We start from the raw sequence: 27,919 nt of genomic DNA on the forward strand, positions 1-27,919 counted from the left end.
TTCCTCGAGAATTCTGGTGTCATTGTCGACCAAAAGTAACAAGCAGACACATCACTCTGGACTGCACTGGTCCCCCATTGCAGGACGGATAAGAAAATGCTATTGGGTTATTGGATTTGAATTCCAAACAAATGAGAGATATCTCTATTAAGGATAGTTTATAGCCACCCTGGGAATGCCCCCTCCCCCCCCCAAAATGGACCCCTTGATGACCTTTTACTTCCTTGCGTGACAAGCATTTCCTCGCCTTCCGTGAGCAGATCTTCACGTTACCTCGTTAAAGTGTTTTTGTAAAGGTTTTGTGTAAACAGCGTTGCGTAACCAATGGCTCCATTTTGTATTAATGCGGTATCATGATACCGGACACACCTTGAACTAGCACACTAAGCAAACAAGCACCTGAGTTTCCACCCAGGCATCGATTATGTGGCCATTGTGGGTGATGCTTCCATTAGCTCTTTCATTTAAATAGTTACACACTTATTTACTCATCGCGTATTCTGTTTATTGCCTTATGATGTAGCGACATACTGACGTCATTATTATGTAGTCTCGGAGATGATGGTGTACAGGGTGCGCACAATGTTTTGTTGTCACCCCTTGTAGAAATTGGCATTGCCTCTGTGTCTAGAGTGACAATTCGTTTCCTTTTCCCCTTTTTTTTTTTTAGCTACGAAACCTCTTATGACCGAAAACAAGCAATGAGACTTGCTTTTAATCGTGTAACCCTACAAATGCTCCAGCTCTGCACCATCCTCTATGACAGCACCAGAAACCATCTCAAGTCATCCCCCATCCAAAACCATGATCTTTTCTTCACCCGTTGATCCACCCAAAACCCATCCCTGAACTTTCCTTACGTATCCATCTTGTTCATCCCTTGCTTTGTCCCCTTCCACTCATCCTTAACTTGCATCCCCTGGTTGTCCGTATCCATCTACTTTCTCCCCCCTCCCTGCTGTTGGCGTTTACCCTTTCTCCTGCTGTTCCCTCTGCAATGTTAAGTTGTGTCATGATCTGTTCTGTGTCCTTGCTCTTCCATCAGCCTAGACCTTGTATATACAGTATTAAAAATGTCCCGGAAATTTTCCAAAAAAAAAGTATTCGAACAAGGGCCTCACCAGAGTTGTGAAAATCACAGTTGGCATCCTCGGTGTAATGTGAGAGGGAGTTCTCTTAGTCAGGGCCCTTAGGGATATTTTGGGGCCGTTTGGTTCAAATTCTTCCAAAAGCACCAAATTTGGCCCAGATGTTTCCCATGCCATACTCTTTCGATTTTTGACGGGCGCCAAGACTGGCGCCCCCCCCCCCCCGGGAGCCCCATATTGGCGAAATACTAAATGGCCGCCACCCGGATTAGAGGAAAATCAGTGAAATAACCAAAAGGGTTGGAATCATGTATGATACCACTTTTCAGGGGGTTTCGAGGTCGAGGAATCCAATTATGATGTTATTTTGATGATTCGAGGTCAAGGTCAACCCTCAAGGTCATCTTAAAGGTCATTTTTGAGTCAAACATGTCGGTTTTTGAGTTTTTTGTCAAGATTTACTCGAGGTTCACTATTTTATGTTTCTGGGTTGGGTAATCGAACTCTGACCTTATTTTTGACAATTAGAGGAAATATTTACATGTCTATTTCCTAATTTTCAGGCATATGCAGTTCATCAGTCTAATTACAAAGGTACGGATTTTGATGTTTTATGAACTGTATGCCATATCCTTGTGTTTAATTTTTGTGCGATCATGATCCGGGTTCATGTATACATGATTGTATACATGTCATAAATATGACGTCATAGGTCATGTGACCTGGCGGCCATATTGGATTTTATGAAAACCTTAAAAATGGATCCCTGCCTTCATTTTTCGATCGATTCATTTTGAACTTTGACCACTTATAGTACGCCATGTGATTGGATGCATATCCTAATTATGACGTCATAGGTCAGGTGACATGGCGGGATGGACCGGTATGGTCCCCGGATCATACCGCCCTTGGCGCCCGTCAAAAATCGAAAGAGTATGGCATGGGCAACATCTGCGCCAAATTTGATGCTTTTGGAAGAATTTGAACCAAAATATCCCTAAGGGCCCTGACTATCTTAGCAATCCCAAGTCTTTGGTTTTCTGCCAGGATTGTTGATGAAATGTGTTGGTGAAAGCTTAGGTCTTTGTCCATGATTAACTTACTGTAATTACTCCTGCCAGGGAGTAATGCATTCGAGTGTGTGTGTGTGTGTGTGTGTGTGTGTGTGTGTGTGTGTTTGTGAACAAGATATCTGGAAAAGTTCTGAACGGATTTGGATGAAGGTTGGTGGGATGATTGCCCTTGGGATAAGGAAGAATTGATTAGTTTTTGGTGAAGCTCAGGATATTATTCCGGATCCAGGAATTTTTTTTGGGAAAGATTTTTTCTGTTTTACTGCATTAAAGCTTTTATTCTTATTCTTAAATGATGTTTTTCTCCTCTAATTCCGAGATATATCAAAATAAATTATCTGACAGTTAGGGCCTACTTTCTTTTTCATTTATTGTTTTGGGGAGAGGGGATGTTAAACAAAACGTATTATTCCAATTTCACCCACGGCGGGAGTATGCGCTCCACTGAGTGGCGTTCTAGCTGTTTCTTGAGTTAAACCTCCCCACATGCAGAACTTTGCACTTGCTCTCATTAAAAGGCAATTGCCAAGTGCTAGACCAATTCTGTGCCTTGTCCAATTAGTCATCTTGCAATGACATAACTTGTTTCATATTCGTCACTTTTGTCCAAAGATTTTGACGTCATCAGCGAAGATGTTGACGTGGTTTTCAAGGACCGCTGGCAGGTCCATTTGGAACAACCATGCGTCCATGCTTTCTGTTGAATTCATCCAAAGATGGCAGAATTGCTCTATAAATAATTCGAAACTACCAGAGGACATTTCAGAAAAGGAGAAAGTTCAACGAGGAGTTTGTTAAATTTGGAGGGAACTGATGGGCAACACGATGTGGCATTGACTGAGCTGTCTGACCGATTAAAAAACAACCTTGCAACATGGAAGTTGATTGGAATTTTAAAAAGGAGCCATTGCTCTCATCGAGTCACGTGGTTCTTTTAGGGTGAGAGTCAGGTAAAGCGTGGGGAGGGAGGATGTCAAAAACAGTCCCCAAAAGGTACGTAATTTGTGTACAGCCCCTTTTGGGAAACTGCGCTATAGCATCCTGAGACGAGTCCAGTGCTGTTTCACCATGACGATTCCACATACTGCATTCCAATGGGAGAAACTGTGGATCTGCCATTTAGGATTTACTCGAGAGAGCAGTGAGTGTCGCTCGGTTCTACTCAAATTGGTAAATGGTCGTTGTGGATCGCGCCGGACGTTTTAACCACTGATCTGATTAGTATAGAGATCAGTGGTTTTAACCCATAAAAGCGCGTCCTCGTCGCCCTACCAAATATGGTCAATATATGGGCGTGTTCTAGCCGCTAGTTGTATGCAAATGAGTTTAAACTGACGTCAACCCAATAAACGAATCATGACCGTTCTTAGAATCCATATTACCCGGTAGCATATGAAAGCTTGCTTCTGATTGGTCGAGAAAAGCTGTTGACAAAAAAGCATTTCTGGGCTCCTCGCCAGTAAATCCAGCACTTTATGGGTTAAGTTACAGTACTACTGTCGTGTGTCAGGACAAATGGAAATTTGTTGTTACGGTTGAAGGGAAGTGCAACATGTTCCTGGAGAACGGGAGGACGTGTTTTAAGGAGCCGTGGTTAAAGGGTCAGTGCAAGTGTTTAAATTGGCGGGGGGGGGGGGGGGAGGGATTGGTATTAGCAGTTATCTATCCGAAGTAAGGCTTATGTTGTAGCTTAACATTGTAGCTTAACGTTGTAGCAGTATTATTGTATTTTTAATTTTATAATATGTAAATATGTGATACCGGGAACTTTAAAAAAATCAACCAAATAAAACACTGGAATTACTCCCCTCATCCCTTCCACCCCCACTCATGGAACCGAATGGTACAGTCTCGCTTTCCCAAAATCCTTTGCGAGAATATGGCGGCTTGATGTATTTTGTTTTATCCACTGATCTGTGTAACTCGATACTTTATCGTCTTCGGTCGTTGCAGCAAAGATTTCAGTGTCTCGCCACATACTCTCGACGTTTGTTACACTTTCGGCGATAGTTTATATATTTTAATTATTGTCACTGCTGGCTGTATCGCCATCGGATGCAACACTTGGTAAGACAGCGTACCCCAGTAATCCCATGTTAAAAGTTTAACCTTATTGCATAAACATTGCCGAATGCCGTTGCTGTTGGTAACCTGACTCGGTGGCGTAATGCTTAGAGCATTCGGTCTGAGTGTGGAAGGTCGGCCCTTCGAAAATTGTTCGAATCCCGGCCGAGCCGTACCAAAGACTTTACAAATGGTACGTGCTGCTTGATGCTAGAGCACGGACAAACAAGCACAAGTTGGCAATCATAACGCAGGTTTTCATCCGTCTCCATTCTAAATTTACCGGCTCCATTCTAGATTCTCCGGCTCCATTTTAGATTCTCCGGCTCCATTCTAGATTCTCCGGCTCCATTCTAGATTCTCCGGCTCCATTCTAGATTCTCCGGCTCCATTCTAGATTTATTGGCTCCGTTCTAGATTCGCCGGCTCCGTTCTAGATTCTCCGGCTCCATTCTAGATTCTCCGGCTCCATTCGACATTCTCCGGCTCCATTTTAGATTCTCCGGCTCCATTCTAGATTCTCCGGCTCCATTCTAGATTCTCCAGCTCCATTCTAGATTTATTGGCTCCGTTCTAGATTCACCGGCTCCATTCTAGATTCTCGGGCTCCATTCTAGATTCTCAGGCTCCATTCTAGATTCTCCGGCTCCATTCTAGATTCTCCGGCTCCATTCTAGATTCTCCGGCTCCATTCTAGATTCTCCGGCTCCATTCTAGATTCTCCGGCTCCATTCTAGGCTTATTGGCTCCGTTCTAGATTCACCGGCTCCATTCTAGATTCTCGGGCTCCATTCTAGAATATCCGGCTCCATTCTAGATTCGCCGGCTCCATTCTAGATTGCCCGGCTCCATTCTAGATTCGCCGACTCCATTCTAGATTCGCCGGCTCCATTCTAGATTCGCCGGCTCCATTCTAGATTCCCCGGCTCCATTCTAGATTCACCGGCTCCATTCTAGATTCGCCGGCTCCATTCTAGATTCACCGGCTCCATTCTAGATTGCCCGGCTCCATTCTAGATTCACCGGCTCCATTCTAGATTCACCGGCTCCATTCTAGATTCCCCGGCTCCATTCTAGAATCACCGGCTCCATTCTAGATTCTCCGGCTCCATTCTAGATTCTCCGGCTCCATTCTAGATTCTCCCGCCTCCATTCTAGATTCACCGGCTCCATTCTAGATTCACCGGCTCCATTCTAGATTCACCGGCTCCATTCTAGATTCACCGGCTTCATTCTAGATTCACCGGCTCCATTCTAAGTTTGCCAGCTCCATTCTAGATTCGCCGGCTCCATTCTAGATCCACCGGCTCCATTCTGGATTCGCCGGCTCCATTCTCGATTCGCCGGCTCCATTCTAGATTCACCGGCTCCATTCTAGATTACCCGGCTCCATTCTAGATTCGCCGGCTCCATTCTAGATTACCCGGCTCCATTCTAGATTCGCCGGCTCCATTCTTGATTCACCGGCTCCATTCTAGATTCTCCGGCTCCATTCTAGATTCTCCGGCTCCATTCTAGATTCTCCGGCTCCATTCTAAATTTATTGGCTCCATTCTAGATTCACCGGCTCCATTCTAGATTCACCGGCTCCATTCTCGATCCACCGGCTCCATTATAGATTCACCGGCTCCATTCTAGATTCACCGGCTCCATTCTAGATTCACCGGCTCCATTCTAGATTCACCGGCTTCATTCTAGATTCACCGGCTCCATTCTAAGTTTGCCGGCTCCATTCTAGATTCGCCGGCTCCATTCTAGATCCACCGGCTCCATTCTGGATTTGCCGGCTCCATTCTCGATTCGCCGGCTCCATTCTAGATTCACCGGCTCCATTCTAGATTACCCGGCTCCATTCTAGATTCGCCGGCTCCATTCTAGATTACCCGGCTCCATTCTAGATTCGCCGGCTCCATTCTTGATTCACCGGCTCCATTCTAGATTCTCCGGCTCCATTCTAGATTCTCCGGCTCCATTCTAGATTCTCCGGCTCCATTCTAAATTTATTGGCTCCATTCTAGATTCACCGGCTCCATTCTAGATTCACCGGCTCCATTCTCGATCCACCGGCTCCATTATAGATTCGCCGGCTCCATTCTCGATTCGCCGGCTCCATTCTAGATTCACCGGCTCCATTCTGGATTCACCGGCTCCATTCTAGATTCGCCGGCTCCATTCTCGATTTGCCGGCTCCATTCTAGATTCACCGTCTTCGTTCTAGATTCGCCGGCTCCATTCTTGATTCACCGGCTTCATTCTAGGTTCACCGGCTCCATTCTAGATTCACCGGCTCCATTCTAGATTCACCGGCTCCATTCTAGGTTCACCGACTCCATTCTAGATTCTCCGGCTCCATTCTAAATTTCCCGGCTCCATTCTAGATTCGCCGGCTCCATTCTAGATTCACCGGCTCCATTCTCGATCCACCGGCTCCATTATAGATTCGCCGGCTCCATTCTCCATTCGCCGGCTCCATTCTAGATTCACCGGCTCCATTCTAGATTCACCGTCTTTGTTCTAGATTCGCCGGCTCCATTCTTGATTCACCGGCTCCATTCTAGATTTGTCGGCTCCATTCTGGATTCACTGCCTCGATTATAGATTGCCCGGCTCCATTGTAGATTCACTGGCTCCATTCTAGATTTGCCACCTCCATTCTAGATTTGCCAACTCCATTCTAGATTTACCACCGCCATTCTAAATTTCCCGGCTCCATTCTAGATTCGCCGGCTCCATTCTAGATTCACCGGCTCCATTCTCGATCCACCGGCTCTATTCTAGATTCGCCGGCTCCATTCTCGATTCGCCGGCTCCATTCTAGATTCACCGGCTCCATTCTAAATTTGCCGGCTCCATTCTAGATCCACCGTCTTCGTTCTAGATTCACCGTCTTCGTTCTAGATTCACCGGCTCCATTCTAGATTTGTCGGCTCCATTCTGGATTCACTGCCTCGATTATAGATTGCCCGGCTCCATTGTAGATTCACTGGCTCCATTCTAGATTTGCCAGCTCTGTTCTAGATTTACCTGCTCCATGTTCTAGATAGTAGATTATTAAATTGTCACTGTAAAAACAATTGTCTAAACACCCATCATGATGACCTCAGCCATTTCATTTGTAAACCTCCTTGGTAAGCCTGCTGGTACAATGTACATACATAGGATAAGGAGAAAATGATGTTCCTTTCAATGAATAAGGAAAGGCTGCTTTGATGTATGTATTATATGGGATTTGAACTTGGAATTCCTACAATATGAGCTCTGTGTTCAAATTGGAACATCAATGAGGCCAACTCAGGGTATTTTAATAATAAGTATACATGAACAGCTTTTATTGTCTCCTAAAAGCATTTTGAATCCATAGATACAACAGTGGAGGATCCAGTGACCGTTTTGCATCCACAAAAAGCCATTCGACAGCTGTGGAGTTCAGGGACGTCAGCTTCAGTATGAAGAACATTCTGGAATCTTACCACTAGTGTTACATTGTGAGGTGCTCCTGACATGAAGTGACGTGGAAGACCAGGGGTACAAAACGTATGGTGGAAGGGCCTTGTCTTCAGTGCCTTTTTCCTAGGAAGACATTTTGTACCGACAAGACGGCAACAAATTTTTGTCTTTGTTTTTGTGTGACATGGATGAGCTTGTTCACGATTTGGTATCAGCCCTTGAGGAGACTTCTGAGCAGAACAAAGCAGAGGAGGGCGAGGATTGCGACGCAACACCTGGAAGTCCACGTTTCAATTGGCGGCATGGTCGAAAACGACGCGGTCGCAAACGCCGTTCAGAGACGGTCCACGGACTGATGGTGGTTGGAACTGGCCGTACTGGTGGCCTGAGTGAGGGATCGGAGTCCAGTTTGGAAGAGGCAACGTGCCATGGTGTGCTGGGAAGGGTGGCGGCTGGTGGATGCACAGGTATGTCGAAAAGCTGAATGGGGATGTCATTATACCATCAGGCAAGAAAAATGGAGGTTTTTTTGTTGTTGTTGTTGTTCACTGCTAGTGTATAGGATTTGATTCCATATGCATAGCTTTTGTGTTATTCACACCTTCCTGTACCATTTGGCATTCTCTAATTCAGGTCCCATCGCTGCTTTGGTAGCTGGTGTTGAAGCTACCTCGGTGACTCCATCAGCTCAAGTCTGTGGACTCAGTGACTCGGATGAAGCACTGAGCATGCGGCGACACCGTGCAATCCCCATCTCTCCATCGTCACCCCTAGCAGCATGTCCGACTCGTATCTCTCTGCCTGCTCGACATTCTTGGCATGAATCTGACTCGTTCCCTGAGAGTGCTTGTGGACGACCGGCCCGGAGGCGCCGGAAGGTGAAGCGAATGGCAGTGGATCCACCACTTGAAGGTTCATCAGAGCATGGACTCTTTGTGGAAATGCCCTCAGCTGTGGGTGGAAACCACACTGACACTGTTCTTGGATCCGCACCATCCCTTGAGAAACGTCGGCAAATAAAGAGTCGGGGCTGCGCTGAGATGGTGGAGGTGCAAGGGCAGGTGGAGTCTACGGGGAGTAAAAAAACCAACAAGGTCAAGAGGGAGCAGATGGATTGTGAAGATGAAGAAGAAGGCCAAAGGCAAACAGATGAGCACATGATAGACAGGTATGTTAATGGTGCTTACAATTTCGGAAATCTTTTGTTACTTGGCAGTTGATGCCATGCTAAAAGTCAGTCTGACTATCGTTGGAAGGTGATGAGGTGTTTTAGAGTTTTCAAACCTCTAGCAATTTTCTCCGTCGTCATGCCAAGTTGATGCAAAACGTTGGAGTACAGTGCTTTGAATTGAAAAAACTTTTTTCCTCCACAGTAATCACTTTTTGTAGTTTGGTTTGTTGCTGTTTAAATGGTGTTTGCCTTGTGGGATGTTTGCCAAACTGTCCACGTTTCATTTTAGTGATTCCAGCAGCTTGGGAAGCAGCGATGGAGGGTTGTTTACGAATGATGAAGGCAGACAAGGTGAGGATGTCTCACTCGGTTGTTTCTCGGCTTATATTTTTACCTCCACCACCGAAGGTGCATAAAGCTTAAATGCTTTCATCCCTGTCTGGCAGAGTGTTTGTCTGTTTGTGAGCAGGATCTCTCAAAAAGTTTGTGGATAGGATGGATTGGGACGAAATTTGGCGGATGGGTTGGGTAGGTGATAAGAACAAACCGATTAGATGTTGGTTCAGGTCCGGATGCAGATCCATTCTATCAGTGGGAAGCAAAACATAAACTGTTCAGCCCAGCAAGGGTATGGTATGCTCTCTGCCGAGTGCCGTTCTAGCTACCTCCACTACCAAAGGTGGAAGAAGGTTATGTTTTCACCACTGTCTGTCTGTGAGCAAGATATCTTAAAAGGTTGACTGCAGGTTCGGATGAAATATGGTGGACAGGTTGGGTGTGTGATAAGGAGCAATATTGATTAAATCTAGAAGATCTGGATACGAGAACTTTTTAAGTGATTCGTCACCATTGAGAGATGGCATAGTATTTAAAAAAGGTGTGGACGAGTTTTGAGAAAGCTACGTGGAATGAGGTCGATGACAAGACTGACCTGATTAGATTTTTGTTAAGGTCCGGATCCAGGTCTGCTCTATCAGTGGGATGTAAAACGTAAACTGTTCAGTAGGGTGGTCCACAAATTTATATATTTTTTTGAAATGTCATGTTCTCACCTTCCAGAACTGTTCCAATACCTAAAAAAACACTGCTGGTGAAATAAAAATGAAATTGAATAATATTTATGGGTAGCTCATGGTCATCAAAGTTTCCCCATATGGTCTTACACTGATGTCTTACATTACCATGGACACTAAAACAGTTTCTGATTTTACAGGAATACTTTTACAGGAATTTTAAGTTGAGTTATGAATACCCTGCAATGCAGTTATGAATACCCTGAATACCCCGGTAATGTAAGACGTTAGTGTAAGACCACATGGGGAAAGTTTGATGGCCATGAGCTACCCATAAATATTATTCAATTTCATTTTTATTTCACTAGCAGTTTTATTTTAGGTATTGGAACAGTTCTGGAGGGTGAGAACATGACATTTCGAAAAAGAATAAAAATTTGTGGACCACCCTACTGTTCAGCCTGGCAGCGGTATGCACTCTTACTGAGTGCCGTTCTGGTTGTTGGCTGTTTTATACACGTCTGCACAATCCTGCATCGCTTTTCTGTATCCTTAATGGTTATTCTTCTTGTTTTACACCACATACATAAGAAGGATTGCTATACCATTGCCTAAATTAATAGCAGCCTTTCTTCGTTTTAAATATTGGCGGTAACTCATAAATAGTTTGTGGACTTACTTATTTATTTATTTATTTTTTGTGACTTAATATGATCAAGTTTTGTTGTTTTGCCTAAATTCTTTTTTATGCATCCGCCGACGGAGTCGCCAGATGCATTATGCTTTCGGGTTGTGTGTCCGTCCGTCCGTGATAGGTTTTCGTTACCACGATAAGTTAAGAACGGCTGAAGGGGTTTTAATCAAACTTGGTACAAGTATGTATAATGATGCAAAGATGAACGGATTAGATCATGGTGTCAAAGGTCAGAGGTCCCTTTAGGTAAAAATTTTGTTACTGAGCTAACCTGTGAACCAGTGATGGGATTTGACCAAACTTGGCATAAGTATATATTATGATGAAAAAATGAATTGATTAGACCAAAAAATCCTCCTTTACCGAAAATAAAACGAACAAAAGTTTGGCAGTTATTGGATTTCGGCTACTTTTGCTTCAAACTTGATTGATGTCGATTTGTATAAAGAAGTCTTTTTTTCTTTCTCCAGATGACAGACACCAGGCTGATAACAGCAAGGACTGTTTAGGAGTGGTGTTGCATGGATGCCTCTTTAAAATATTTAACGTTTTAGAATCAACTGGTAATTTTAAAATATTTATAGAGAGTTAATGGAACACCATACCCTGTGCAGTCTTAAGAAAAAAGGATATGAGAAGGGCCTTTTTAACTCTTGATTTGCGTTTCCGAGCACGATCTATATTGGATTTGTTTGTAAACTTTGAATAAGAGGCTCGATGGCAACCATAAGAAGCCGATGGGTCAAATAGAGCAGTTCAAAGCTGAACCGTCTGCCAACTCTTCTCGAAGAAACTGATGATTCTGGAACAATCTTTAAGAAAAAGATGCACTTAAACAAACATATTTTGGATGAAGTTAGCTCTGTTGTTGAATTGCTAGGTGTTGTAATTTTGTGCGCATCTTGCTGTTTTGTATGCAGAATTTGATCGGTTGAAACAGCATAATATTTTTCCCAAGTACTGCTTAACAGAAGGGCTTTAGAAGTGCAAAAAGGTGGTTTTTGTTCTACAGTGTTCAAATATATAATTCAATTGAAATAAAACAAATGTTTTAGGGCTAGAGAGAAAGCAAACATTTATTCGTGAGTGTACCGCTGCTGATGCATCCTCTTTTACACCACCTGATTTGACATTTTATGTAAGTTATTCATGCCTGTTGTTTGTGTTCTTTATGACATCCCTAAAACAGTAAGTTTCCTGTTTGGAATGTTTTTCAATTTTGACTGACAGACAGACAGAGTGAACCAATTGCTATACTAATTGCAATAATTGCTAATTGCCAAATTCAGAGCCAAAGTACTGCTAAACTACAGGTTCATGTTCCGATTTGTGTTACATATATATAATTCAATTGAAATGAAGTAGTTCCTCAATCATAGAAATAGACTGACAGACAGACAGAGTGAACCAAATGCTATATACTAATTGCAATAATTGCTAATTGCCAAATTCAGAGCCAAAGTACTGCTAAACTACAGGTTCATGTTCCGATTTGTGTTAAATCTTATTATAATTCACCAAATGTCCGTCTGTCTGTCCGTTCGAATGTACCGCAAAAACGGCTCAACCGATCGCAAGGATATTTTGGGTGGGTAATCCTGGGATCTCCTGGAGTAAAATAGGCTATATTGTTTTTCCAAGTTTTCCAGTTTTTTCAAAACACGATGGAATAATATTTACCGATTATGAACAGTGATGTGGCTTTTATTGAAATTCTACAAATACTGTTTAGATTTTGATGAGAATTATGAACCGGCAGCGAATCCGGAAGTGGACAGAAGATGGCAATGCGTGGGTTTGATAATATCCCAATACAACCGTCATTCAATCGTAATGTTTAATCGTTAAACGTGAATCGTGTTAATCGTTTTGTTAAAGTATCAATTGTTGATTGGAATTGAGTGAATACAATTACGATTTTGAATTCGTAATTGTGTTCATCCAACCGTACGGAACTTCACATCGGGATTTAAATATTTGTTTATGTCACGAATGTTGTTGAAAGCTTATTTTTTATATTAATGCTATTTAAATTGTGATTGGAGTTATGCTGTTTGAAATGAAAAAAGAGATATCGAGTTCAAGTGAATGATGAAATGCCGTGATGGTTTCTACTTTCTAAACGTGAAATTTGTGGATCGCCATATGCAGATTCGCCATTGACTGGGTATGGAACACACGTACCTGTTTGTTTGCGAACGGGTACGTTTTTCATGGAAGTCCTTCACGAATTTGCTGTCCATGTCTGACGTGCGACTGAAGGTGCTACAGTAATGTGGAATTTATTGGTTTCATGCTTTAGCATTCGCCATTTCTGCATTGTCTGTTTGCTTCTGGCCTCCCATCCGTGCGTAGCATTTCCGAGCGTTTAGTCTAGTTTAGTTTAGGGGACTTGGTCTATACGTGCATAACACGGGTACCTCACTAGTATATATAATTCAATTGAAATGAAATAGTTCCTCGATCATAGAAATAGACTGACAGACAGATAGAGTGAACCAATTGCTTAACTCCACTTTGTGCTTTTCCACACGGGGAAATAATTTGCATGTGTGCACAAGGCATTTCATCTGCAATCAACAATGGCAATACTGTCTCACATGCTTGTTGATTGTTGTTGTGATTGCTGCTACTGTATACAACAGCTGATGACGAGCAGAGCGACTGGTTTGGTGACACTGAGCTGGAGTCCACGTGTGGTCTGCCCGGTGTGGGGCGCTGGTGGGAGCGAGAGCAGGCTGAGGAGAAGGACCCCGTGTTTGAAAGCATCCTTGCCGGAAGCTTTCCCTTGATGTCCCGCTCCAGCCAGAGGGGTGGGTGTAACGCTCTGATAGTACTGTTGTACTGTTTCTTTAAAAATATAAGATAACATAAAAAATTGTTCAGATTTATTTTGGCATTCCAAATGAGTAACTATTTGCTGGGTCTTGCCACCTCATTGCCAGGTTTTCAGGCGCGTTTGGCTCGATGGCAAACCACTGGACCAAGAGGAGTGCGCAAGGCACGTCGACGCCCTCCGGGAAAGGTCTGTTTGATAGGTGTTTTTTGGGGATTCCATCCCTACGTTTTTGTTGTTTTTTTTTCTTTTTGTTTTGACGTTTTTTCCTGGCTTGTTTAACTCTATTTTTCCCGATCTGGATGCCAATGAAGTAAGCATCCAGTAAATTATTTTTAAGGGCGTTTACATAGGGAATGCCCTGAACCCCACCCCCTCGCCATAATATCACACACGTATCCCGTCCAATATTCCTGTCCCTTCTGTCTCCACTCAGACATTCTGCTACTCTGGTTCCTTCACTTTTGGAGTCATGTATTTATTTTGTACACCAAAATGGCAGAATTTTTCTTTACCCTCTCTCCTTTACTTCTATTCTGTCCCCATATTCTTATATGCTCCCAATCATCTTTCCCTTCTCTCCCAAATTCTGCTCCTTTCTGTAAATTCCTTTCCTTTTCCTACCGCCCTACCTTGTCTTCTTTTCCTAAATTTACTCCTTGTCTCTACATGCACAACTAGAACGGGCACTCGGTAGATGGCATACTTCCACCAGGCTGAACAGTTAAAGTTTTGTATCCCATTGAAAGGCCAGACTTTTAAATCTGCTTGTTCTTGTCACTGACTGAACTTATCCACCACGTTTCATCTGAATTTGTCCATTACTTTATGAGATATCATGCTATAAATCGTTTTTGGCCCTGAAATCACTCAATGGATGGTGAATAATCACTTAAAACATTTTCGTATCTGGATCTAATCAATTCGTCCTTCTCATACACTCAACCTGTCCACCCAAGTTTTGTCTGAATCCATCAATAACGTTTTGAGATATTGTGCTCACAGACAGACAGGCAGACAAACAGACAGGAGTGACATCGATGTACGTTTTTTTTAAACCGGGGGCTGATTGGTTGAATTTTATTCTCCTACAAATCTTCATTATTCTGAAAACTAATAAAAATAAATGTATCCAAAGCCACGATACCGTACAGATTGGAAGTCTGAATGAGCCCAGCATTACACCAATCAGGTGTCACTCATCTTATGCTAATTAGGCCGAGCAAGCCTGACATGCTTCGCAGTCTGGGTAGGCGTTGTTGCGAACAGCAGGCAATTAATCCCTTAACGGGTCTTTCCTTAATCACCCAAAGAGTACAACCACAGCCAGAATTGACCCCGAGATCAAGTACTGTATATTTAAGAATAAATGCCACAGAGGAATTGGATGGGGGAGGGGAGGGAATCTACACAAAGCAACAAGTATGTATTAAATAAACCTCTTACCCACTAACGATTGCGTGCCCATGGACCAAGCAAATGATTGGGAGTCCTTAATTATTCTGAGCCTTATGGCCTAGTCGTTTAATTTTCATTGGAAACTAGATGTCGTTTCATTGGAAAATACAGTAATATGTTTGTTTTCATTATGAGGTAGAATTGGAAGTTCTACCAATTGGCTAATATTACGATTTGGCTATACCGGACACCATCAGCCATCTCCAATCACAGCCCTCTAGTTCATAAACATTGTCATCAACTTTTCTCTTAGTCTGTACAGTATAGAAAGAACCACCTTTAGAGGACATTTTTCCCCGCAGAGCAGGGGTTGGCTTTTTTCAGTCACCGTGGTCCCCTTTTTGAAGCAATGTTTTATGGCCGGGTGCCCTTCCTGCCACCAACCCTGTTCGTCACCTCTTGCGACACACGGAATTACCAGTGAACTGGTACTCAATTTGCCGACCTTGGAAGGATGATAGGCTGAGTCAACCCCCCTGGCGTTAATTCAGCGATCCTAGTCTATACAGTATATGCTTAAATATTGTGGGGGTTCCATTCCTGGAAAATTCCATTCCTGAAAAAAATGTTATATTCCAAATGCAGTCAAAGCCGCAATAATTAAAACCAATTTCCTATGGAAATAAACCCATTTCCGAAGAAAATTCAATGCAATCGGTTTGATTCCCCACAATTATTTGTTGCGGTTCACCATTGAGAGATATGGCCAAAATAAATATATGTATATATTGTCGTGTTCCCGGGGGTTAACACCCCTGGGGACGAATAGCCGATCGAGCTTACCTTTGAGGCGTTCAGTCCAACTATGGCGGATCTTCTTTACACGTGAGGGAACGGAGAGTGACGAGGCTTACCTGCACGGGCGAATTGGTTTTGTTTGGAATTGAATTGGCACGGGTGGTTTTCTGAATCACCGACAGATAGACGGGACAGGGCGAGGAATTAAAATGCAACGATACCGGGTTTAATAAAATAAATGCAGGTGACAAGAAATGCACGGTAAAACAATAATCCTAAATGGAGCGCCCCCAAACGGACTCGTAAAACAACACAAGGGGATATAAAAGAACGAAAGTAAAAATGTGTTCATGTGGTGCGTTTGCTCAGTACTCAGCTTTGAGCGGCCCTTGAACCCCGTCGGTCTTCGAACGGGTCCCTTGTCCATGCGCGGGAAAACACACACCTTGGCGCGAGGTTCGTTCACCCGCCAACCACCGAACGTGAAGCGAGCAGGGCCTCGTTCCGTCCTCGTCCCACGCTCCACAAAGCACGGAGGTCTCTCGGGCGCATACAGCCGCCACGAAGTCAGCACCAACGAACCAGGGAAAAGGATGTGTCCGCTCGCAATAACTGTCCCAACGCAAGAGGGAGAAAATGGCAATGCGTCTGTCCGTGATCACATCTACGAAGCCAGAGAGAGAAAATGTCAGGACACAGTCTTTTTGTTCCGCAAAACCGGGAACAAAAAGAACTGTGTCCTGACATTTTCTCTCTCTGGCTTTGTAGATGTGATCACGGACAGACGCATTGCCATTTTCTCCCTCTTGCGTTGGGACAGTTATTGCGAGCGGACACATCCTTTTCCCTGGTTCGTTGGTGCTGACTTCGTCTCCAACGTCATCCGATGACGTCCCCGCATGCTTCAATCAAAGAGTCCATCTCATCGCTCCATGATACCGACCAATCATCACCCCTCGGGGCAGGGCTTCACGCTCCTGCCTGCTTGGTGTTGCGATGACTCGGCTGGCGGTGCCAGCGGTGGTGTTCCACGTCCGAATCCGGTCACTTTATTTGGTGTTATTAATTATGCGCCGATCGTTTGGCTGGTCGTGTGTGTAGTGTAGTGTCATGAGGAACAAAGGAAAATCACAGAGGTCATTTACATACAGGGGATTGAATTACCCTTATACCCTTCCTAATTAACATAGCCCCACCCCTCACCATGGGGACAATTATACACGTATGCGACATCCGGTCTAACGGATTCCCTACTTAGTTACATGGGTGTTTCTTCTTCTTCACGTCATCCGATCAACGGATTCCCTACTTCACGTCAACGTCATCCGATGACGTCCCCGCATGCTTCAATCAAAGAGTCCATCTCATCGCTCCATGATACCGACCAATAATCACCCCTCGGGGCAGGGCTTCACGCCCCTGCCTGCTTGGTGTTGCGATGACTCGGCTGGCGGCGCCAGCGGTGGTGTTCCACGTCCGAATCCGGTCACTTTATTTGGTGTTATTAATTACGCGCCGATCGTTTGGCTGGTCGTGTGTGTAGTGTAGTGTCATGAGGAACAAAGGAAAATCACAGAGGTCATTTACATACAGGGGATTGAATTACCCTTATACCCTTCCTAATTAACATAGCCCCACCCCTCACCATGGGGACAATTATACACGTATGCGACATCCGGTCTAACGGATTCCCTACTTAGTTACATGGGTGTTTCTTCTTCTTCACGACAGTCGGAGCACACACTACCTATACAATCCTACCTGGCCCTAAGGTATTCCATTGCCTACCCCCATAAACGTAACAATATGTATGTATATATGTGCTCTTTGCTTCTCGACCATGAAAGTGAGTTTCAGTCCATATTTAATATTTACTTGGATGGATTTTGGTGAAAATATCCAACATACTTCAACAATAGTTGATGTTCTTGAAGTACTTTGAACCTGCCCTGCCTTGCAGACACAAATGGAGCTTTGTTTGTTGTCCACCGTTGAAGTGTACTTTTGATTAAGTGTTAGTATGACTTCATTGTATGATCTGCTCGATGTGTTCCTAGCTCGTGCAATTATTTCTTCCCTCAGGTTACTCTAGGAATGGGCTTTTCTGAGAGACTTTCTCCTCACTACCCAGATCTGCACTCGAGAGAGTAAGCACTTGCTCACACTGGTTCAAAATAGTTTCCTCCATTGTTTTGTACTGTCAGCTTCTCATTGAAATGTTCAAATTGTCAATATTGGCCATTTTTGCATTATTGGGTTTAATTGGCTGATTAGGTGGGTTTGGCATTTTGTCCTTTTGGGTTGGGACGTCATTTATTAGCTCAACTGGACTTTAGTCCGGTGAGCTTATGCGATCGAGCAGTGTCCGTGAGTCAGTCAGCCAATCAGTCAGTCAGTGAGTCTGTAACCACTTCAGTCATTATCGCTTCAACCACAATACACTATTTTGATGAAACTTGCCACAAGCTTCATACCTGATGCCTAACGAAGGTATATTGACCGTATAAAAATCTGCGCTCAATAGGGGGTCTACAGGGTGGGGAGGTTTTGACCCCACCAAAATAGGTATTTGCATTCTCATCCGAAACTATACGCAAAATTTTGATGAAACTTGGCCACAAGCTGCATATCTAATGCCTAATGAAAGTGTATTGACAACATCAAAATCTGCGCTCATTAAGGGGGGTTATGGGGTGTTTTTGGGGTGTTTGACCCTCAAAATAAGTATATGCTCTATTCTCTGAAACTACACACATGATTTCAACGAAACCTGATCACAACTTCATTACCCATGATCTACCAAAGTTTTTTTCACGGCATTAAAAATATCAGGGTCTGAGGGGCTTTGTAGGGGGGTTGTGTGACTTTTGCTCCTGATCCAGGTGAGTTCAGGACCCGCAATCCTATTTTTTATTTCTTGTTTTACGGTGACCTCAGGATTGTTGCGGAGTTTGTGCATAAATCACGTGCAGGACCAAAATATTAGAAGACATAAATGCACTTTTACATTCTCCAAGGGCCACTAAATGTAGAAATTACAAAGCCTTCCCTATCCAAGGGGAATGCTTTACTAGCTGGTACAACAAGAAACGCGATGCCAACCTTGGGCATAAACTTGCTACGACTCGTCACGAGTACATGATATGGATGTGCTCAAGGATGTTGACTGTAGCCTGTGGAAGTACAAACAGTCGGATTTCTTCATTGCCCGGAACACCTCAGAATGGTTCTGCCCCCTTGAAATGGAATGCTTCATGGTGTGAACGAGACATGGATGGATGGATAGAAGCAAACAGGATAGAAGAGAGACTCTTAAGAATTTGGGTAGATTGGGCGAAACGAATACGAATTGCATTTGCATGGCGAAAGAGGCAGCAGTGAGGTGGAATTTAGAAACAAGAATGGGAAAAGCGGGAGAATAGGGTGGAAATGTTCTTGTATTAAAAGATGCATCTCTGTCTGCTCTTTCCTATTCTCACAATTACTACACTCTGAACCTTCTTTTCCTTTCTCCTCCGAGGTCTGCTTGTCTCTGTTGATTATTTATTACTTGTGACTGAGAATAGTTTTTCTTTACTTGGGGAACTTGGCCTGCATTGAGGAATATTGGGATGAGGGTACAACACAGATGTGATGGGCCAAGAGGCCTATCCTGAAGCCCACCTGTCCCCCCCCCCCCCCCCCCCTCCCCAGAAAACATCATGCCGAGTACTTTTTGTGTATCTGTCATTTGCTCTTGGCTATTATATATCTGTTAAACATCATAACATCCATTAAAATTTAAATACCAACATCCTCTGTTTTATCACAGATTTTGGCCATACCCACTGGTCCGTAAAGAGAGAACTCAGGTATGGAGGGTGAGTTGTTCTGGGAATTCTGAGCTTGGTACTCTCAAGATCTGTGATGGTCTATAAACTCGTGACTGTGGAACGGCGAGTTGAACCTTTAAAGTCGTGATCTTGGGTTTTGCTTTTAAGGAAACAGCTGCACATTGGACATGGTTTTTGAAATGATGAATGAAGTATAGTAGCGAAATGGAATAATGGAGGAATGATTCAAAATCCAATGTAAAAATAATGAGGGGAATGATTGAGTCATGAGAATGTGCTGCATCTCACTTCTGCCCTCAATGGTTGCCTTTGTCTAGCTCCGAACGATGGGTTCCCTGTACACCATGGACAAGCATGTAGATCCCTGCCGGAGTAATACGCTGCTATCCAGGTCACGGTGAGCTTTGCAAACTCCTCTTCCCATCTTTCCCCATTAGAGGTAGCATTTTTTCAGGTTGTCCGTCCGGCTGTCCATCCGTCCGTCCGTCTGTCCATTTGTCCGTCTGTCTGTGATAGGTTTTCTTTACCGCGATAACTTGAGAACGGCTGAAGTGATCTAATTCAAACTTGGTACAGGTATGTATAATGATGTAAAGGTTAACTGATTAGAATTTGAAGTCAAGAGGTCAAAGGTCAGAGGTCATGTCAGGTAAAACTGTGATAGCTTGATAACAGCTGTATGGATTTAAAGCAAACTTGGTACAAGTATTATAATGATGTAATAATGTGGGTGGAGGCATATTGGTCGACGTCATGACGTCGAAGAGTATCATGCCATTGTTAAGAATTGTTTTGCATTTGTTCAGAGATTATGAAGAATGATTACCAGACTCAGTGGTGTAATGGTTACAACGTCCGATCCAAGTCTGGGAGGTCGGTCGGTGGTTTGAACTCGGGCTGAGTCATACCAAAGACTTTTAAAATGTTTTGTACTGCTTCCTTCCTTGACATTCAGCATTTAAAAGGATAAGAGCATGGGCAATCCCTATAGGTTGGCATCTATGAGGAAGAAGAAATTCCTCCTGAGGAAATGCCTTGCTGAGTGCAGTGAGAAAGGCGGAGCCATTCTTGTGACGTCACTGGTAACCAGAGTGCACTTCCCCTAAGCCGTTTCTCAAAATATTTACGATTTTTACTTGACATGTCGCAGGTCTACGAGAACTTTGCGTTGATGATGTTGGTATTGTTGTTGGTGTTAAAATTTTTTCATGTGCACCCATTGGTTTCAGACGGCAGCCGGACCACACCCATATCTGTTGCTTGACTCCAACCGCCATAGTGCCGAGATTAAATGATATGGCCGCCATCTTGTTTCCTGGTGGGCCTAGCTCATTAGGCCGATATAGGCCTCTGCTGATTACACACTGTCCGGCTTTGTTGCGTCAGATTTCCATTGGCTTTGTTGCGTCAGATTTCCATTGGCTTTGTTTGGGTCGAGTGTTAGATTATTAGTAAGGTTTAATCAAGCCCGTACGCACCTCCCTAAAAAATAGCGCTACATCATTTTTGAACGGCGCCATATGCGCATTTCCCAATCGGCCCATTGCCGTATTTTTTAAGTCAATTCCGCCGCACTTAATGACAAGGTCCCGTACCTTTAATGACCATGTACAGGTTTTTATGAACAAAAGGTTTATTACCACAGAGAGAGTGGAAGGGTGGAAACTTGGTAACTGAATACACATTCTGACGTTCTTAAGGCCTGAGCCGAGATCTACTGTAATCTATATACTTCAGAGAGGATAATAACATCATCCTTCCTGCCGCTTCTGTTCGGAGTGGGTGTACTAATTGCCTGAAATCAGACCCAGCTGTCCATCAAACTCGTAAATGATATTGAACCAAACCGTGAAAACCCTCAGAGATGAATTGTATAATTAATACCTTCAACAGCAAAGATGAGGGAGTTGAGTGGACAGAGGAGGTGAAAATATATATTTTGTGTCACAGGTTGTGACCACAGTGTGGTCAATCTTATTTTTATGTCAGTTATTAACAAGTGATATACAGATCATAAGACAGTGCTCCATCAACTGAGCCATCTTGTCAATTAATAGCAATTTATTAAGACACTAATTCCTTCAAAAATGTATACATTCACACCGAGTCCCGTCTTCATGAAATACCCCATGAGGTGTCTGCAGGACGTCATCCATGTCATTGGGGTGTTTTCTTTCTCTTAATTATCTTGTCCATGTGTGTGCCACAGGCAGCTGGCCCTCGGTTCAACGTGTGCTGATGACGTGAAACGTCGCAGGAAAACTGCCCCCACAGGTGAAATGAACCCAAATCTGCCTTTTTGGCTTGTTTACATTTGTTGAAGTTCATAGCGGTGCTTAATATTTCTTGTCTCGCCCAGGTCACTAGCTGGCATGTCTTGCGGTCAAACCAGTGATCGGAGTTGCTTTCATTCATATTAATAATCCATGTATCTGTTGTCGCACGTTTGGTAATCATAAAATATTGGGCACCACTTCACCAGCGATTTTTGTCGTAAAATCATTGATCGAGACTCATGCTGACTTGCTCTTTTTTCCGTCTCTCTTCTCTTCTTTGTTTTAAAATCTGCTGCACTTTGTTTCAGGCATTGTTGGGGAGACTGCTCGGCCAATTCCAGAGAGCAATGTTGGCAGCCGCCTGCTGCAAAACCTCGGATGGATTCCTGGAACAGGATTGGGGCCGCAGGGGCGGGGCATCACAGAGCCAATTGGAGCGGTTTCACGTCCAAAGGGTACGGGCCTCGGATACAACTTCAGCTGAAGGCTTGACCCGCATAGACTGTTCATTAATTCTTATTGGTTTCTTTGTGGACATTTGGATGGAAGGTCTTACACGGACCCATTCGACTGTCATCCCAGTCGTGGATATTGCATTTTTTCTTAACTGCAGCCTGGGACGTAATATCCCTTTAAAAAAGGTTATGTTCAAGAGAAAAAGCAGATAACATGCAACACTTTCAATTGCTTATTTATGAATATGCAAGTTATCTCAGTAGCATACAAATGTGTGGATAAAGGACCATAAATCTGTTTGTGGATTTATATGGACAGATTGCCTTCTAGAAAAGAAAAGAAAACAAAATTACTGTCTCGCTTGCTGTCTCGGTTGGATTTTAGACAAACGATTTTCTGTGCTCTGTTGGAACTCGTTCGCGTTTTTCCATCTTTCCTCTTACCTGTGAAGTGCGATTGCACTCACTGATTTGGTTTTATCGACGTTTCGGTCTTATCAAATTTGACGATTTGTAATCAGCGACGGAAATGGCATTGGAAGATTGTTGGGTAGAATGCTGGTAAGAGAATAATATTGTGTGATTTGGTGGCAAATGGAGGTTGAGGAACAAATATACATGGGATTAGGGGATTTGGGATTGGGGGGCATAAGGGGGGACAGGATGCATGGAAAGGGGATACTTGAAGCTGACAGAATGAAACTTCTCTCGTAACACCAGTATGGATGGACAAAGCAGGTACAGTCGTGTTGGCAATGTGCAGTATTTTACCAGTTGTTTTTAATGGAAAAATGTACACACCGGTTTTAATGCCCCCTTTATTCTTAAAGCAGTATTATGTGCCAGGAGAATCGGTCGGTCTTTTTGACTATGTCGGTGCGCAAAGCTTGTTTCACCAGCCTGGACTTGTCTACCACATTGCCCATACTTCAGCATCTACTGCTTTGGAGAAATGCACTTGCACAGGAAGGTGCATGGTTTGTAAATAAAAACAATGGGACCAGAAAAGTCCATTTTAAACTAGAATTGCAGACATTCACAAGGTAATGCAATATATCTCCCCAACCCTCCACCTCCCGTCCTCCCATCACTTTGACTGATGTGGGACCAATTTGTACCTCCTGGTAAGGTATCATTGTGCCAAGTCTTGTGTGGATTGGTTTAAATATACACTCGACATGTGATAACACTTAATATTTGACCTTTGGCTCCTGTGGAATTGAAAATAAGACACCACACCAATGTCTACCTGATTTAGTCTGCTGCATAGGCTTTTTTAAAGTATTTTTGTGCCGTCTGGTTTAGATTGTCAGAAATACAATGTCTCAGCAGGCTGGAAATCTTCATTTCACATCTACATTTTATATCTGACCTTTATTTCATGACCAATTTTAACCCAGCCCCTCCAACCCCCCCCCCCCCCTCCAACCCCTTCTTTTGGGATCTAAAGAAAAGTATCAAACTGTCTGTCTACAATGTGCAAGGTATCCATTTCTGAACTATTGTCTGCATTGGTTGAATTATGAGGTATGGCAAGCCGGAAACCTCAATTTTGTGTCCAATGTTAACTTTGCCTCCCTGTATAATCCTGAAAAGGAGCTTTTTGAAAGCACATTGCCAATTTCCATATCGTTTAAATCAAATACAAGGGAATTGCAAGGAAAAATGTGGGAATTTTAGTTTTTAACCTTTGGCCCTTTAAATGGAATGGAGGTATAAAACAAGAAAATGAAAAAGGGGTTGCGACATATTGGACCAAGATACCTTCACCCCAATTTGAAGAGGATTGGTTGAGAAAAGAAGGAATGGTGCGTGATTGCAATTGATGGAAATAAACAGGAAAAACAATCTCCCTTCCATGCCGGAGAGGACACGCAATAAAACTTGTGATTTCAAGCCATTTGCTTAGTGAAGTCCTGTGTTTGGTGTGTCTGTTTGGATGTGTCCGTGACGTGTGACAGCTCTTACATGAGCCTTCAACCTGAGTGTCAAGGTATGCAATGGAGAAAGAAGAGCAGATCTTGCACAGATTGTACAAAACCCATGAGGGGGTGTGCTGTGTTCAACTACATTTTGAGTAAAGATCCCAATATGATGGAGATGGTGGAGGTGGGAGAGCCTGGGTGGGACAGGGGTTGGGGGTAGGGGGGTGGGGAGGTGATTTGGGAGCTTTAGATTGGATAAAGTTAATCAGTGGGTGGTCTGCCTCAGATAAATGGGCAACATTCCAGTGAGGTGTAAATGTAAAGGGACAAAGAGACAAAGGTGGTTGAGCACTCAGTGTAACTTGGGATAAGCAGAAGGCATTTATTAAGTACAAAACAAGACTAGGGTCTGACTCACATCAATATAAGAGGAAACAGAGACTAGTTAAAAAAATTACTCTGCAGGCCAAAATGGATTATAAAAAGGACATGGCCAAAAATATTAAAAATGAATAGTTCCAAGTGGGACAGATGCTCTTCTCCTGATGGAAGGCGATCATAGTTGAGGTGCATTAGGTGATAAAAGTTGATATTCGGGAAGTGAAAACTATGTAGGATGAGTGACGAGTGTGTCCTGAATTGATGAAAAACATTTCATTAGTTTTTGTCCAGTGAAAGGACTCTTAAACCTTTTTAGACCCTAAAGGGGTGTAAAAGGGTCGAAAGGACTAAAATGGTCTTAAAAGGACTAAAGTGGTCCATAGGGTCATAAGTGCTCTGACAGGTCTATGGGATCTAAGTTGTACATTCTAATCGTAATTAGTGTCTTCCCACACCCCATATAGGGTGTAATGGGGGTTAGGGTCTGAAGTGTCAGGTTATTAAGAGGTCTAAAGATCATCTTACATATAAGGGGTATATCGGGGTTTAAAGAGTCATAAGTTGTCTAAATATCTATGGGGCCTAAGGGGGTCTAAAGGGTACGTTCCAAAAGTAGTTAGGGTCTGAAGGATGTAAATGTCTAAAGGGTCTTAAAAGGTCTAAGTGAGTTAAAGGTATATGGGGTCTAAAGGGTATGTTCCAATGGTAGTTAGGGTCTGAAGAGGCCTAAAATGTGTGAGGATCTAACGTGTCTAAAAGGTCAAAAGGGTTTCCAGGTGTAAAAGGTCTAAAGTTCTAATGGGTATGTTCGAAAAGTAGTTAGGATCGTAAGGTTATAACATGTCTAAAGGTCCTTAAAAGGTCAAAGGAGTTTAAAGAGTCGAGAGGTCTAACGGGTCGAGGACTCTAAAGGGTCTAAAGTGTGTTATGGGGTCTAAAGATCCAATAGTAGTTGGGGGTCTAAAGTGTCTTAAAAGGACTTTACCCTCTCTGTTCGCTCCCCACTTCCCCCACCCCAACTCTCTGTCCTCCCGCCCCCCTCCCTCTCCCCTGTCCTTCAAAGCAATAAGGCATTTGTGACAATAGGTTAAATTAAATTACGATTAAGATCAAAATAGATTAATATGTTGATTTTAAATTATGATTAAGATCAAATTAAATTAACAGGTTAAATTATGATTAAGATGAAATTAGATTAAGTGGTCGATTTTAAATTAGGATTAAAATCAAATTAGATTAACAGGTTAAATTATGATTAAGATCAAACTAGATTAAGATGTTAATTTTAAATTATGATTAAGATGAAATTCGATTAACATGTTGATTTTAAATTATGCCTAAAATCAAATTAGATTAAGAGGTTGAATTATGATGAAGATCAAATTAGATTAAGAGGTTACATTATGATTAAGTTCAAACTATATTAAGATGTTGATTTTAAATTATGATTAAGATCAAATTAGATTAACATGTTGATTTTAAATTATGACTAAAATCAAATTCGATTAACAGGTTAAATTATGATGAAGATCAAATTAGATTAACATGTTGATTTTAAATTATGACTAAAATCAAATTAGATTAACAGGTTAAATTATGATTAAGATCAAATTAGATTAACAAGTTAAATTATGATGAATATCAAATTAGATTAACAGGTCAAATTATGATGAATATCAAATTAGATTAACAAGTTAAATTATGATGAATATCAAATTACATTATCAAGTTACATTATGATGAATATCAAATTAGATTAACAAGTTAAATTATGATGAATATCAAATTAGATGAACAAGTTACATTATGATGAATATCAAATTAGATTAACAAGTTAAATTATGCTGAATATCAAAATAGATTAACAAGTTACATTATGATGAATATCAAATTAGATTAACAGGTTAAATTATGATGAATATCAAATTAGATTAACAGGTTAAATTATGATGAATATCAAATTAGATTAACAGGTTAAATTATGATGATGATCAAATTCGATTCAGAGCTTAAATTATGATTAAGATCAAATTATACGAAGAGGTTAAATTATGATGAATATCAAATTGGACTAAGAGGTTAAATTATGATGAACATCAAATTGGACCAAGAGGTTAAATTATGATTAAGATCAAATTAGATTAACAAGTTAAATTATGATGGATATCAAATTAGCTTAACAGGTTAAATTATGATGAATATCAAATTACATTAACAAGTTACATTATGATGAATATCAAATTAGATTAACAGGTTAAATTATGATGAATATCAAATTAGATTAACAGGTTAAATTATGATGAATATCAAATTAGATTAACAGGTTAAATTATGATGAATATCAAATTAGATTTACAGGTTAAATTATGATGAATATCAAATTAGATTAACAGGTTAAATTATGATGATGATCAAATTAGATTAACAGGTTAAATTATGATGATGGTTCTCTTTGATCAAAGTCGACATGAAGTTGACATGATGATCAAATTAAATTAACAGGTTAAATTATGATGAATATCAAATTAGATTAACAGGTTAAATTATTATGATGATCAAATTCGATTGAGAGGTTAAATTATGATTAACATCAAATTATATTAACAAGTTAAATTATGATGAATATCAAATTAGATTAACAGGCTAAATTATGATAAATATCAAATTAGATTAACAGGTTAAATTATGATTAAGATCAAATTAGATTAACAGGTTAAATTATGATGAATATCAAATTAGATTAACAGGTTAAATTATTATGATGATCAAATTAGATTAACAGGTTAAATTATTATGATGATCAAATTAGATTAACAGGTTAAATTATTATGATGATCAAATTAGATTAACAGGTTAAATTATTATGATGATCAAATTAGATTAACAGGTTAAATTATTATGATGATCAAATTAGATTGAGAGGTTAAATTATGATTAGCATCAAATTATATTAACAAGTTAAATTATGATAAATATCAAATTAGATTAACAGGTTAAATTATGATGAATATCAAATTAGATTAACAGGTTAAATTATGATAAATATCAAATTGGATTAACAGGTTAAATTATGATTAAGATCAAATTAGATTAACAGGTTAAATTATTATTAAGATCAAATTAGATTCACAGGTTAAATTATGATAAATATCAAATTGGATTAACAGGTTAAATTATGATTAAGATCAAATTAGATTAACAGGTTAAATTATTATTAAGATCAAATTAGATTCACAGGTTAAATTATGATTAAGATCAAATTAGATTAACAGGTTAAATTATGCTTCAGATCAAATTAGATTAACAGGTTAAATTATGATAAATATCAAATTGGATTAACAGGTTAAATTATGATTAAGATCAAATTAGATTAACAGGTTAAATTATTATTAAGATCAAATTAGATTCACAGGTTAAATTATGATTAAGATCAAATTAGATTAACAGGTTAAATTATGCTTCAGATC

At 41.5% G+C, this 27,919-nt stretch overlaps 1 protein-coding gene across 4 annotated transcripts; it reads left to right on the forward strand.

Moving 5' to 3' along the window:
* The first annotated feature begins 3,616 nt into the window (after nucleotides 1-3,616).
* LOC137438196 (G patch domain-containing protein 2) lies at nucleotides 3,617-24,046 on the forward strand. 4 transcript variants are annotated; one of them, XM_078766791.1, is made up of 11 exons: nucleotides 3,617-3,762; nucleotides 7,587-8,139; nucleotides 8,306-8,840; nucleotides 9,133-9,194; nucleotides 13,196-13,363; nucleotides 13,496-13,575; nucleotides 17,665-17,729; nucleotides 19,394-19,433; nucleotides 19,733-19,812; nucleotides 21,625-21,689; nucleotides 22,000-24,046. In XM_078766791.1, exons 2-11 carry the CDS (start codon nucleotides 7,857-7,859, stop codon nucleotides 22,173-22,175), a joined length of 1,554 nt encoding a protein of 517 aa, XP_078622917.1. In that variant the 5' UTR covers nucleotides 3,617-3,762; nucleotides 7,587-7,856; the 3' UTR covers nucleotides 22,176-24,046. The 4 variants fall into 4 exon arrangements, with proteins under 4 accessions (XP_078622917.1, XP_067989344.2, XP_067989334.2 ...); XM_068133243.2 differs by having other exon boundaries at nucleotides 3,629-3,762; nucleotides 19,394-19,442; XM_068133233.2 differs by lacking the exon at nucleotides 3,617-3,762 and adding an exon at nucleotides 3,992-4,228 and having other exon boundaries at nucleotides 19,394-19,442.
* The last annotated feature ends 3,873 nt before the right edge of the window (nucleotides 24,047-27,919 follow it).

Source organism: Myxine glutinosa, chromosome 1 (genome assembly GCF_964187855.1).
Source record: "Myxine glutinosa chromosome 1, kmMyxGlut1.1, whole genome shotgun sequence".
Classification (NCBI taxonomy): Eukaryota; Metazoa; Chordata; class Myxini; order Myxiniformes; family Myxinidae; genus Myxine; species Myxine glutinosa.